Genomic DNA, 15,199 nt, shown 5'->3' on the forward strand with positions numbered 1-15,199 from the left:
GTACCTGCTCCTCTTTGTGTGTCTGGTAGAATTCGGCTGTGAACCCATCTGGACCTGGGCTTTTTTTGTGTGGTAGGCTCTTAATTGCTGCCTCGACTTCTGACCTTGTTATTGGTCTATTCATAGTTTCGGCTTCCTCCTGGTTTAGGCTTGGGAGGACACAGGAGTCCAGGAATTTATTCATTTCTTCAGGTTTACTAGTTTATGTGCATAGAGTTGTTTGTAATATTCTCTGATGATGGTTTGAATTTCTGTGGAATCTGTGGTGATTTCCCCTTTATCGTTTTTTATTGCATCTATTTGGTTGTTCTCTGTTTTTTTTTTTATCAGTCTGGCTAGTGGTCTATTTTGTTGATCTTTTCAAAAAACCAGCTCTTGGATTTATTGATTTTTTGAAGAGTTTTTCGTTTCTCTCTCTCCTTCAGTTCAGCTCTGATCTTATTTATTTCTTGTCTTCTGCTAGGTTTTGAGTTTTTTTGATCTTGCTCCTCTAGCTCTTTCAATTTTGATGATAGGGTGTCAATTTTGAATTTCTCCACTCTTCTCATATGGGCACTTATTGCTATATATTTTCCTCTGGAGACAGCTTTAAATGTGTCCCAGAGATTCTGGTATGTTGTGTGTTCGTTCTCGTAGGTTTTGAAGAACTTCATTATTTCTGCCTTCATTTCATTGTTTATCAATATTCAATAGCCAATTTGGTCAATATTCAAGGGCCAGTTGTTCAGTTTCCATGAAGCTGTGCAATTCTGGGTTAGTTTCTGAATTCTGAGTTCTAACTTGATTGCACTATGGTCTGAGAGACTGTTTGTTATGATTTCCATTGTTTTGCATTTGCTGAGGAGTGCTTTACTTCCAATTATGTGGTCAATTTTTGAGTAGGTGTGATGTGGTGCTGAGAAGAATGTATATTCTGTGGATTTGGGGTGGAGAGTTCTGTAAATGTCTATCAGGTTTGCTTGTTCCAGGTCTGAGTTCAAGTCCTGGATATCCTTGTTAATTTTCTGTCTGGTTGATCTGTCTAATATTGACAGTGGAGTGTTAAAGTCTCCCACTATTATTGTGTAGGAGTCTAAGTCTCTTTGTAAGTCATTAAGAACTTGCCTTATATATTTGGGTGCTCCTGTATTGGGTCCATATATATTTAGGATCGTTAGCTCTTCTTGTATCGATCCTTTTACCATTATGTAATGTCCTTCTTTGTCTCTTTTGATCTTTGTTGCTTTAAAGTCTATTTTATCAGAGATGAGAATTGCAACTCCTGCTTTTTTTTGCTCTCCATTTGCTTGATAAATCTTCCTCCATCCCTTTATTTTGAGCCTTTGTGTATCCTTGCATGTGAGATGGGTTTCCTGGATACAGCACACTGATGGGTTTTGATTTTTTATCCAATTTGCCAGTCTGTGTCTTTTGATTGGTGAATTTAGCCCATTTACATTTAGGGTTAATATTGTTATGTGTGAATTTGATACTGCCATTTTGATGCTAGCTGGCTGTTTTGCCCATTAGTTGATGAAGATTCTTCATTTTGCTGATACTCTTTAGCATTTAGCGTGTTTTTTAAATGGCTGGTACTGGTTGTTCCTTTCTATGTGTACTGCCTCTTTCAGGAGCTCTTGTAAAGCAGGTTTGGTGGTGACAAAAGTCTCTGAGTACTTGCTTGTTCGCAAAGGATTTTATTTTTCCTTCACTTCTGAACTCAGTTTGGCTGGATATGAAATTCTGGGTTGAAAGTTCTTTTCTTTAAGGATGTTGAATATTGGCCCCCACTCTCTTCTGGCTTGTAGGGTTTCTGCTGAGAGATCTGCTGTGAGTCTGATGGGCCTCCCTTTGTGGGTGACCCGACCTTTCTCTCTGGCTGCCCTTAGCATTTTCTCCTTCATTTCAACCCTGGTGAATCTGACGATTATGTGCCTTGGGGTCGCTCTTTTTGCGGAATATCTTTGTGGTGTTCTCTGTATTTCCTGGACTTGAATATTGGCCTGCCTTGCTAGGTTGGGGAAATTTTCCTGGATAATATCCTGAAGAGTATTTTCCAGCTTGAATTCGTTCTCTTCGTTCCCTTCTGGTACGCCTATCAAACATAGGTTAGGTCTCTTCACATAGTCCCACATTTCTTGGAGACTTTGTTTATTCCTTTTTGCGCTTTTTTTTTCTAATCTTGGTTTCTCGTTTTATTTCATTGAGTTGATCTTCATCTTCTGATATTCTTTCTTCTGCTTGGTCAATTTGGCTGTTGAAACTTGTGCATGCTTTGTGAAGTTCTCTTGTTGTGTTTTTCAGCTCCTTCAATTCATTCTAAGTTATCCATTCTTGTTATCATTTCCTTGAATCTTTTTTCAAATCTTTTTTCAAGGTTCTTAGTTTCTTTGCATTGATTTAGAACATGTTCTTTTAGCTCACAGTAGTTTCTCATTACCCACCTTCTGAAGTCTGATTCCATCATTTCGTCACAGTCATTCTCCGTCCAGCTTTGTTCCCTTGCTGGTGAGGAGTTTTGGTCCTTTGTAGGAGGCGAGGTGTTCTGGTTTCAGGTGTTTTCCTCCTTTATGAGCTGGTTTCTTCCCATCTTTGTGGATTTATCCACCTGTCGTCTGAGTAGTTGCTGACTTTTCGATTGGGTCTCTGAGTGGACGCCCAGATTGTTGATGATGAGGTATTTCTGTTACTTGGTTTTCCTTCTACCAGTCTAGCCCCTCTGCTGTATGATTCCAGGCCCTGTTTGTCTGGGGTACACCTGTAGCAGCCTCGAGCGTTCACTGAGAACTGCGATCCTGAGTTGTTCTTACCGCGCCATCTTGAATCCGATCTCCATACATATATATTTACTTAATTCTTATAATAGTTTCATGACTAGCTATTATTCTCTCATATTACACACAGACAGGCTAATATTAACTGACTTGCCCAAGCATGTAAAGCTAATAAGTGGCATAGTATAATTTTTTTCTAAATACTTATGGATATATTTATTATTTCAATAACTTAATTTTTCAAATACCATGTGGCAGACTTAAGACTGTACTGGTAAATTGTTTGCATGGAATTTACAGCTTAACAGAGGAGGAGAGACCAGAGTTTGGTTAATCACACTAATAAGACTGTAACTACCAACTTGGATAAATGCTCTAAAGGCAAATCCAGAAGTATGAGCACATTTAAATGAGAAAACCCAGTCCAGATTAGGAAGGGGTGGGGTGTCAAACATTAGGAATCAATTAGATAAAGGGGTGGAGGTAGGGTGTGTAGGAGCCAGCACCTGCAAATGCCTGTAGGTGCAGTGACATGGCACATTGGAAAAACAGAAATGAGCCTGAATAGGGCCCCAGTGGGTGGAGCACAAAGGGTAGAGTGGCATAGGATAAAGCTGGAGAGGAAGGCAGGGCCAGTTCAGCTCAGCCCTGGCAGATCATGTTAAGAATTTTGGTTTTTGTCCTAAGAGTAATGTGAACTTTTTTTTTTTTGAGACAGAGTCTCACTCCATCAACCAGGCTGGAGTGCAATGGTGCCATCTTGGCTCACTGCAAACTCTTGCCTTCCAGGTTCAAGTGATTCTCCTGCCTCAGCTTCCTGAGTAGCTGGGATTACAGGTGCCTGCCACCACGCCTGGCTAAATTTTGTATTTTTAGTAGAGATGGGGTTTCACCATGTTGGCCAGGCTGATCTCAAACTCCTGACCTCAGGTGATTTGCTTACCTCAGCCTCCTAAAGTGTTGGGATTACAGGCATGAGTCACTGTATAGGGTCAATGTGAAGTATGTGAAGAGGTTGAGCAGGGAATGACATGATCATATTTGCATTTTGAAAAGATCCACTGCATCACTGATCGCAAAATGGATCAGAAAGGATCAGAATGGATGCAGCAGGGGAGCAAATGCTGGCTACTGTAGTAATTATTATCAACAAGTAGACTGAGAAAATACAAACAGAACAGTAGGTAGAAAACTGGAAAAAGGAAAAGGCAAGGCCATCACTAGATGTTATGAGAATTAGAAAGTGGTGTTTCCTCCAGGGAAACCAAATTTTAAAAAGGGTTTTTTCTGTTTATCCTGCTTGAAGTTTGCTAAACTTTTTGGATCTGTAGATTTACAGGTCCTTTCAAATTCAGAAACTTCTAGTTATTAGCTCTTCAAATAAATAATAGGGGGTTCATCAGGTGTGTAAAGTTACCTATTTTATATGTATATTGAACGACATCTTTGATTCTTTGGTTTTTCTTTTTTCTTTTTGACAGGGTCTCACTCTCACCCAGGCTAGAGTGCAGTGGCACAACCTTGGCTCACTGCAACCTTCACCTCCCGGGTTCAAGCAATTCTCATGCCTCAGCCTCCCTAGTAGCTGGGAATACAGGTACCCACTACCATGCCCAGCTATTTTTTTTTTCAGTAGAGACAGAGTTGCACCATGTTAGCCAGGCTAGTCTTTAACTCCTGACCTCAAGTGATCCTCCCACCTCAGTCTCCCAGACATCTTTGGTTTCTAATCCATCTTTTCTTGATGAAGTCTGGCAGTTCCAGATAATATTTATGATATTTGTCAATTTTTCAATATTTATAAAATTATAACGCTGCAATTTCTTTTCTCATTTTAAATATTCACTTTTGTACCTAATTTTGTATTTCTTATATTGAGTTCTTTTTTTCTCAGAGATTCTACCAAATTGTGTAAGTTTCAAGCCCCCAAAACCTGGATCTGCCCCAATCCCAAGCAGCATGGGAGATAATAATGACTTGGGGTGAGAGTGTCACCCAAGGAATGGTGTAATCAACACATTGTTTATCTCTGGCTTAGACAGCTCCTCAATATCTCTTTCGGCTGAGGATCAGGTCTGTTTTCTTGGTTTTAGAAGCTTGCCTACCAGGGTAGCAATGAGCAGGGCAGGGCTGATGTGCCATCGGAGGTATTTAAACTATCAAATGCTGAGCATTTGTGTGCAGTGAGTTTGAAACCGATCTAGTGGACTAACCTGTAGGTCAAAGTCTCACAGGAAGCTGGGCCCTGGAACTTGTGTCATGGGATTAGCAACTTAGTGTCTGATCCATCCAAATGGAAGACTTCAGTTGCCATGGCAATTGACAAAGCTATTTTGCTAAAATACTTACCTCAGTTACCTAAATACCCAAAGTCTCTCCATTAGAAACTCATTCTTTTGGATCTTGAAATAGTTCTGGAAGTTTAACACTACTTATAAAATATGAATCCTGCAGGGAAAGTTATACACAAAATGACTAAAGTGGACTATGGTATGAAGAATCCTCTGAAATCAGTTCTTTCACCTGTAAGCGTTTTAAGACGTGCTGCTCTCCAGTGGGTGTATTTGTTCTTTAAAATATTAATTCATTCATTGTAGGAGTATTTAGGCTCAGCATTAGAGGGGTCAAAATTATAGAGAAGGTATGCCATTGCTGAATCCCCTAGTTTTAACATTTTTTTCTTCTCTTGAATTAAAAAAAAAATATATCAATGATATTAACATACTTTTTTATTTTGTAGATGTTAAAATAAAGAAGGGAAAATGTCTCAATCACTATTTTATCCTCAACACTTACTTAGCACAGTGCCTGGCTCATAGCACTCAGTGAATATTTACTCAGTTAACACATGAATGCTCATTATGAGACAAGCCTTAGAAGCTAACAAAATTCTCAGGAGTGAACTCATTGTCAGAATTATCTATTGACTTTTCTTAGTGTAATTTACAGAGTAATTAGCAGAAAAAGGTGAATAAAGAAAAATGGCTAAATGGAAAGCGTGGCTTCTTAATTGCTATTATAAATGATGAAACAAAAAACTGGTGCAAATATTTGACATCATAATTTCCAAACCTGACCAGGCTTATAAATCTTACATAAAGTTTTTAATTAAAAATGAATGAAGACCAATGAACTTCAATGGCTTTTGGACATAATTTTTATTTAAGCATGGGTTTTTAGCTTGGTTCACCCTAGAGTGCAACCTTTCAGTTACACGAATAGCGTTCAGAGCTACAGGGCCATTATGCTGCTGCTGGTGTTGATACAACTTCCTCAGAAGGTATGAATATGACCCGCAGAAAAAACGATCCACGAAGAAAACACAATGAGAAAACATCCACTGTTTTACAAATTACTCTGTTATCACAGACACAAAATGGCAGTTACCATTAGTAAATCAGCCACAGAACACTTAAAAAAATTTTTAGACAAAGAAATGGGAACTTCTTTGTGGGAAATAGGATCTTCATCCACAATTCAAAGTAGAAAATATTTCAGGATCAAGCATTTTTCTTATCCACAAAACAACGCTAAACCAACATACAATTTTAAGGAGTATATTAAAGGAGATACAATAATCTTTACAACTATCTTCTCGAATAGGTATTTCAATTAATCTTCTGCAGAATATAAGTAGCCCCAAATTCAGCAGCAAAATAGTACAACCTAACAAGTAAATACAGTTTCATTGTGTTATATTGTAGAAGAGAATACATAAAAGACAATGATAATTTAATAATATAAAATATAAGACATAGCTGAAATACAGTCCACTTAAATAGCTTTGTGACCAAGAATGTTAAATACTGTGCTAAATGCCATTTTAAACATAAAATCTCTTAATTTTTTTGTGCTTAAACTTCATTTTTCTGTTAAACTATTTCTTATTGTCAATACTGCCACTGTAACCAATATTACAACAGATCACAACTTCCACGGACACATCAACATGAAGACATTTACTTATGAGCAAATAAGTCACTTGTCATTAGTTCACAGTGTGGGAAAGTGGTGTACACTCCGTCTTGAGAAGGGCTTTCAGGTAATCACCCAGTCCTTCACAGAGATTTCCTGATATCAAATGCAGTGCGAGATTTAAAAGAATGGAGAGCAACACATCACATATCGGAAGGAAAAAGAAAACTTTTTGATTCTTCATGGGTATCGCCTAAGTGACCTTCGTCTTCTGTTGTAGAAGTGCCTGAGCCCATGTTGTCGTGAAAAATTCATCATGTAATTTTGTTTGCGAGTGCTGTGAATATCAAACAGGATAGAGGCAGGGAGGGAAAGGAGAAAGAGCATGTAAGTCCCATCATTGAATGTGCAATCTATTCTAGGTCCTAAGTTACTCTGGTATTTGTTTGACATTTTTCAGGGTTAATAGGTCATGCTGACATTACCACCCATTGACAGAGGAACTAAAGGCTGGGACCTATACTCACTGCCTTTGGCTTTGAAGAAATCCTTGTCTTTTCATGAGTGAGCTCTCAACCAGAAAAGATGTCCAATTCTCTTGATTCATAGCAAAAGCAAACAAACTATTTTGAATTTTGATTTTTATTCTTGAATGCTTCCTGAAAATATTTGCTTTGGTACATTTCATTTGGGAGTGTGCTCTATACCCATTTCCTTATTTAAATATATCTTTAACAAGCAGGAAAAATAGTTTGGTTCCTTTAGCAAACACTCTCATTTAAAGCTTAAAAACCAAAAAGAAAGAAACAGATTGTTAGCTGGATCAGCTTGACCTTCCTAATTCATGCAGTCCCATGGGACAAAATAAAGATATCGGTTTTTCTCAGAATGCTAAATTCCCTTGTCTTCCGCAAGCTATAAGTATCTGGGTTATATTTTATAAACACGGCCTTAGGAAAGAGATATTCCACTGAAAAAAGGTCATAAAATACTAAGAAACTGTAACCAAATGTATAATTATAAATATGTATGTATATACTCCCCCACACATGTACATACACACATTTATACATACATGCTGTGTGTGAAGCTGATAAAAATATTGAAGATGGATTTCAGGGTCCTGTAGGAAACTGTACAACACTAGTAGTGATAGCTGTTAATGTTTTGGCATGGTCCTTTAAAAAGGATCGTGAGCTGTTGCATCACTGAAGGATCATATTCTCACACTCTGACCTGAGTGACAATATATCCATATGTGGCATCAATATGGGGTTTATAAGAGTGAGCCTATCAGTTGTTTTCAAATTCATTGAGTTTCCTCAATACTCTTATGGTCCCAAAGCCTTTTCTCCCTGATTCCACCAAAACATAAAATGCACATAATGTCATGTGATATGATTCCATCATGAAGATCAATATGACATGAATTTGAGTTAGGGTAAAAGAGAGGGAAAGGGTAATTTTGTTCTGAGCAGTATAATCTTCTGCATTATCAATCATCAATATGCTAGTAAGGTGTAAAGTGATGTTTTACTTAGTATAATAGGTATTACACTTAAATATATTGTACTAGCACTTGTAAAATATAGACAACTTTAAAACAAGATAATTGTATAGTTTGATCATTGCAAAAGAAAATTTATAATAAAATATCTCAAAGGAAAAGACAAAAATTGATTTTTTTCAGATATGTATAACCAAAAAGCAATAGCATCTGTGCTAAAATACTGATAAAAGGACCTCAAATTGATATATATTTTATAAAATAAAATAAGGTACCAATAACATCCCTCCTAGGTTTCAGTAATATCAAAAGCTAGAAACAATAAAACAGAAACAAAGAATATATCCTGAAGATACCGTAGAGAAAAATATTTTTAAAAATCTTTTGTCTTTAGGTAGCTTTACTATCCTCCCCATCCCATCCCCTCCATGTGACAATATTACATGTATCAACTAAGTTGATCAGTTTCAATGTCATAGTTGAATGATGACACAAATTTATCCATTTTTTATTAGCTTCTATAAGTACTAACTGCTGCCTATGTAAAATCAAGTTACCAAAAAAAAAAAAAACACCACGAATTAATGTATTGAACTAATCAAATGTTCAAGAAAAATTATCCTGTTGCTTCTTTATTCACAAAATCTTGGGACTGGCACTTGATGTCTTATTGCCAGCATCCTCGGTCCCCTTATAGTTCTTTCCCTGAGCTATTATGGGCCTCTGAACTAGCCTCCTTAACTAAATTCTTTCCTTTGGTGGAAAAAAAAAAACACTAAAAGGAAACCCCTGAAATACTAAGAAAGTATAATTGAATGCCTAATTGTAAATGTGCATGCATACCTTCCGACATGTACATGCAATTGATTTGGCACACCATATTCGGTAAACTTTTCCTCAAACACTGCCTTCACTTTGCTCAAAAACCATGCAGAATCCTCTTATCTATGGAGCAACAGCTAAGCCAACTTAAGCAGACATTTCAAGTCCTCTTCATGCTTAATCGTACTCTGCCCTTTCTTTTTCTACGTTCCTATACAGACCTGCTCTACTCAAACTTGCCTTGAGTCTTTTCTACCCACCTCATTGGCCAGTTATCAACATTATTTCCTAGATTCTATGTGTACAAGTATTACATTTTCTTTATTGCTTACTCCCTCCAGAAGTGAACTTGTTTTCCTACTTTGAACTCTCATAGTGCTCATTTCCTGCTTTGAAGGAGTTTATTTGTGTTCATATCTTGGCTCCCTACAACTAAACTTCTGTTCATATGGGGGCCAGACCCCAACTCCCCCCACCCCCACACCATAGCATTGAGCCTCCTGCCTGACCCCTGGGTGGTCAAGGCACGTTTGTTGAACTTATGGTGACTTACTGATTGGATTCCTGTTGTAAATCATTACTCTTTAACTATAAGGAATAATTACAAAGTTAAAGCAACGAAAATTATTGTTAAAAACATGCTTAAAGATAAAAGGTACTCAAACAGAATTTGAAATAGTTAAAATATTTTACATAAAAAAAGATAAACTTAGAACACTCAAGATATTTTGTTATCTCAATGCAACCTAGATTGACGTGAAAGTTACCTTATATATGGGAAAAAAGAACATGATGTAGTTTTAACAAAACTTGATGTGCATACTTAACAGCTTTAAAGCAATATCTCCATATAATTATTTACCTATTATGGAGCTGATTTAAAGTCTCCATCTTTATAGGTGAGAAAATAAATAGTAGTAGGTTGCAGATCTTTAGTGTCCTAAAAACTAGTCCAAGGTGGAAGATTACAACCAATTTAGGGGACATTTTGAGTCACTGGATGCTTTTTTTTTAAAAAAAAATAATGTTCTTTCTTAAAATATTTTAGATCTATTTATTATTTATTTATTTTTGGTAGAGATAGGGTCTTGCCATGTTGACTAGGCTGGTCTCAAACTCCTGGCCTCAAGTGATCCTCTTGCCTTGGCCTCCCAAAAGTTCTGGGATTATATAAGCATGGCCACTGTTCCTGGCCTGAATGCTCTTTAATTTTGAATAAGTTTATGTGTATCATATCTTTGGATTCCTGAGAATGTTGATATGCATACAGTAATGGACTTGCTATAGATGCCTAATGTTCATATAGTCACATTAAAAATGGTGGCTGGGCATGGTGGCTCACGTCTGTAGTCCCAGAACTTTGGGAGGCTGAGATGGGCAGATCACAAGGTCAGGAGATCGAGATCATCCTGGCTAACACAGTGAAACACCGTCTCTACTAAAAATACAAAAAATTAGCTGGGCATGGTAGCACATGCTGTAGTCCCAGCTACTCAGGAGGCTGAGGCAGGAGAATTGCTTGAACCTAGAAGGTGGAGATTGCAGTGAGCCGAGATCACACCACTGAACTCCAGCCTGGGTGGCAGAGTGAGACTCTATCTCAATAGCAAACAAAAAAGCCACACTATCAAAGTATCCTTGAAACTAACTGGTAGTTTGGTATGTGAAATATAAAAACCTTTTGAGTCAGTTAGGTTGGAATGTAATGAAGTGGATTTTCCGGTTTATAAGCCTTTTAAAATCAAGCACTATGGCAAGCTATACCAAAATGCTGTCTGCCTTTAAGACTATTCAATAAATTGATATTGTTACTAACAGTTACTATGCCTTCTAAAATGTCTAACTTACAGCATTGGGCATTAGGGGGACTTTTAACAAGCTTATCTTATATTTACTCATTTTTTACTTATATCTGTGAGCCTATTTCTGTTTTTGATACAGTTAGATGTACAGCTATAGAACCTTATAACTGAAATAATAAGAAGTAAAATGAAGTTGTAATTATTTATTTATTCACTGCAATTACTGGAGAAAGTAATTTTTATTTTAAGTTCAATAAAAGCAGGTTATGTTTGTCCCAAGGCACATCAACTATGCCACCTGACATATCAATTTGCCTTGGTTGTGGAGAGAACTAGGTCCATTGTAAAATTCTTCAATTATGAGTAAGTCATTGAAAGAAGGGAGAATGAACAACAAAGTCTTCTTGAAAATGAAATTCAAATTTCCGTCATTGCCAAGAGAGTTTAGGGACTTGGATGGCCTATGGAATTATAAAATATTTCCTTGTTTCTGCAGAGGAAATATGGCTATTGCATGATCTTTGAATAACTACTGATTCTGTGCTCTTTTGAACTGTTACTCTTCAATGGAGAGAAAATCTTAGCTCATGTATTATTACGAAAACATTCAACTGATCTTCTAATGGATTCTAAGGAAAATGGAGGAGTTAGAGAATTGATACTAATTTTAGCACATAGAAATTTAGGCATTTTTACTTGCCAGTAATTAATTTATCTTCAAAACATATGGTATAACAAATAATGGTTTATATAAATGCAGACATAAGAGTCCAGTAGACTGTTCAACATATCTTAGAGAGAAATATTGGTGAGCATAAGTTGGGAAGCTGCCATTCAAACTATCACTGAAACGCCTCTGCGTAGAGAATGCCACCATTTGACTTCAAAGGCTATGCATTTTCAGGAAGGCGATGCACAAGTAAGTACAGGCACAAAAAGCTGACACATACTGAAGATTTTGTTTCTTTTCTCTTTTAAATGAGAATGAGAATAACATCCAATAATGTGCACCTCAGGGAGATGTAAGAATTAAATGAAAACTTCTAGCACTATATATTGATGTTTAATAAATTATAAGCATTTTGCCTTCTTAAGTTTTAAAGTATCTCAGAAGACAAATATAAGTATACATTAAAAGTGGCCAATCTTACCTAAGGACAAGATCTAGAACTCATAAGTCTTATGAACACATGATACGTCTGCCAATTCAGTTATTAACTTAGAAGAGAATTGGTAAGTCAAGGCACCCTCATGGTCTTTTGGAAGACATTACATTTAATCAGAGTCCCTAGATCTTTTGCACACATTTCATTTCCCTTGCTCCTGATAACAAATTTATCAACTGTGAGCACTTCAAGGGCAGCATACAGTGTCAAGCACAGAGGAGAATCTAAGTCAACTCTGTTGCCCTGTGATGAAATGCTGACTAGCAGTCTTGTCTATGCTGTTGTGCCCAATATTGTATATACTGGGGACTTATCTCAAGTTGACTGACCCTGAATTTACATGGATATAAGTTTCAAATGTTCCAGTATATACCAGTATCATTTATAACTGTGTTCATAGATTTTTTTTTTCACTTGCAAAGGTGTTTTACAAAACTTCTCAGTTAAGTTTGGTGACACTGATGAAACTATTAGTAAACAGTTCCCCAGATTTAGTAAGAAGGACTTACCTTACTCTAGTGGAAAACCAATGACAGCAAATAATGAAATATAACACAAGTTAAAAAATGCCTTTCAATGCATGCAGCACTGTGATTAGTCATAAAAGTCTGATCAGGTTTAGACGCAATATAGGATTTTTCATCTCTTTTGAAAATAAAAATTAAAGAAGTTATTTCTTATTCTTCTATACCCAATATGTACATATACTTTTCTATGTAATGCAACATGCAATATTTGCTCATAACCATATGTTAAGGTACATGTAGCTGTAGTACTACATTTGGCATAAATGTTGCATATAAATTATAAATATTAAATTGTTTAATTTAAACTACAATTTTTAAATCTGATTTTTCAATTATTTTACATTTAGGAAATACTAATTTCTGAATATATTAAGGAACGGGCTTTGAAAAATACTGAAATCTTCTATATCACATAACACAATCAGATTTAATAAAGGACCAATATGCTTTGCAACAACTGTAATATGCTCATCTCCATAAATCATTTGTGCCAAAAATGTGACAGTATCTCGATAATGAATAGCATGAGAAGATGGTCACAATGGAACCCATTTTAAAATCTGATAAATGCATTTAAGACTATAGTTAGCAATATAAGGTTTGCAGTTCTCCATAAATGTGGTAATAATTCACTTTTTTAGTAAATCCATTCACGAAGGCTTTTTACTGAGCAGTTTGCTTTCAAGGTACACATGCAAAAATTGTCCCACTTCATTATACACATGACAGATTGTGACTTAGACACGTACACAGGAAATGTGATGTGTGAATGAAATGCGAGTTGGGTGAGGGAGATTCTTAGGATAGAAGTATGAATACCCAACAAAAATGCTAAGACAACAAATTCTCTTTTATCCTAAGAAGAATCCCACCAGCATGGATCTTGTGAGGGATCTGCCCAAATGTATTTATAAACATTTACTAAAAATAAATATTCTATGCTAACCAATGAATTCAGAAGAATTAGGTTTCTGACACTTATTCTCAATGATCGTGTTATGCCACATCATTCAGACTTACGGAATGAGGACTTTTTGTAAGCTAGTGAGGCTGGAAAAAATTATCTGTCAATTCGGTTCATCTGTTATATGGCAGATTAGCAGGGGCTAATCATCGTGAAGTGCTTTTCATGTGCAGGTTTTATTGGAAAATGTCACGAGAGTGGGAAGATTACACTCTCAAACAAGCATAAGAGACTTCGCTTGTTAACTGCTACAAGGGTGGTTTTCAACCTTATAGTGTGGGGCTTGTCATTCTGTATGTCCATATTTATGAAACTCAAATCCTTCCACATGTAGTATTTTACAATTAAATTCTTTAATTAAAAGGATATTACAAATCTTGTTCATTTAGGATACACTCTTAAATCCTGAAATATTGTCAAAAGTCCTAAATTCTTCTCATTAAACTTGAGTTTTCTTGGTTAATATGGGCAGTACTGAGGTTAAACTCCATATAAGATACCATGCGTGACCATAATTTTTCTTTCTAGGGGTTTTTGGCATGTGTCCTTGGTGCACATGCACAAAAGTGAAACTATGGTAATAGATTAAGGCCAACCTTCACTTAAAAAAAGAAACACATTTCTAGAAATTCTTAAGTGAAATGTATGCCCCAACCATTAGTTGCAAAAACGTATCAGCAGCCCTGTTTATAACCTTCAGTTAGGTAGGGTTTGTATCTCTTAAGATACAAACCTCTGTCTGCTCCTCTCCCCACCATGCTTGAGGAGTTAATACTGCTAGTTCAAACAAACAAGTGTTCTGATACAAGAGAGTAGTTAATTAAGAGAATGTTTTCAATTAATAGGGCTTTATGGAAGTATTCCACCTCTCTATTTTTAAATATACATCCTCTGGAGCAAAGTTATAATTAGAAATATTTGTGATCATGAAATGAACCTTGGCTCTAGCTTCTTTGTGCTTCATATGATTGAAAGACACTCTGGTAAACTATTATAATTAATTTTTTGAATTATCTGGAACTATCTATTTTGAGCTCATCAAATGAATGAATGATTATTTTGTAGTGCTACTAAGTGCATATTAATGAATGAATGCCTTAAAGTTCTCTGTGGCTCTTTTTAAAAGAAGTACTTTGAAAGGGTAGAGTGGTATAGAAATGTTAAACTCTAAGACCACAGCAAAACATCAAAAACATAGTTCTGGAAATATAACATCTTAGTATTATATATTTTTTGAAACAACTCATTTATTGAACTCAGCTTTGCGAGATATTTCTTCTCTTCCAAAAGAAGGAAAATATAGTCCTTTAACAAATTTTTGAAATGCCATTAAAGAGACTGCACTTGCTTTTGAAATTATATATACATAAAAGCATATGGTGGTATATATAAAGTCATAATTTTTAAAAGCATTCCTGACAGAAGACTTGGAATAAAATCCAAAGCATGCAACACCATGCAAGTGTAGCAATGCTCCTATCTCATTCAAAATGTTTTAGTGCTCTGAGCGTTTGAGATAATAATGCAGGATAAAGGCAGACTTATAAGAGCCTGATAGATGAAAACTTCTTCAAAGTATTTAAAATGTGGAGATTGATGTTGGTAGTCACTTATAAGCATTAATTCCAACACCAGGTGTCCTGAGAGGTTTTCTTGGGTGCTCTATGCTGAGGCTTCCTGGCGGTGCTCTGAGAACTTCTGAGGCAGCAGGTTGACAGCAAGCAAGGAATAGAGTTCTGTTTC

General features: G+C 36.2%; 1 protein-coding gene across 6 annotated transcripts in view; it reads right to left on the bottom strand.

The window, feature by feature from the left end:
- Positions 1 to 5,892: 5,892 nt before the first annotated feature.
- Positions 5,893 to 15,199, bottom strand: part of RELN (reelin) — a 559,409-nt gene continuing 550,102 nt past the window's right edge. For 4 of the 6 annotated variants that reach the window (XM_078343077.1, XM_035254011.3, XM_054237376.2 and 1 more), the window contains 2 exons: positions 12,475 to 12,610; positions 5,893 to 7,005 (listed from right to left, as the gene is read on the bottom strand). In XM_078343077.1, the coding sequence (XP_078199203.1) occupies positions 12,481 to 12,610 (130 nt within the window). In that variant the 3' untranslated portion in view covers positions 5,893 to 7,005; positions 12,475 to 12,480. The remainder of the gene's footprint in view (positions 7,006 to 12,474; positions 12,611 to 15,199) is intronic. The other 2 variants (XM_002751684.6, XM_002751683.6) reach the window with 2 other exon arrangements.

Source organism: Callithrix jacchus, chromosome 11, assembly GCF_049354715.1.
Source record: "Callithrix jacchus isolate 240 chromosome 11, calJac240_pri, whole genome shotgun sequence".
NCBI lineage: Eukaryota > Metazoa > Chordata > Mammalia > Primates > Cebidae > Callithrix > Callithrix jacchus.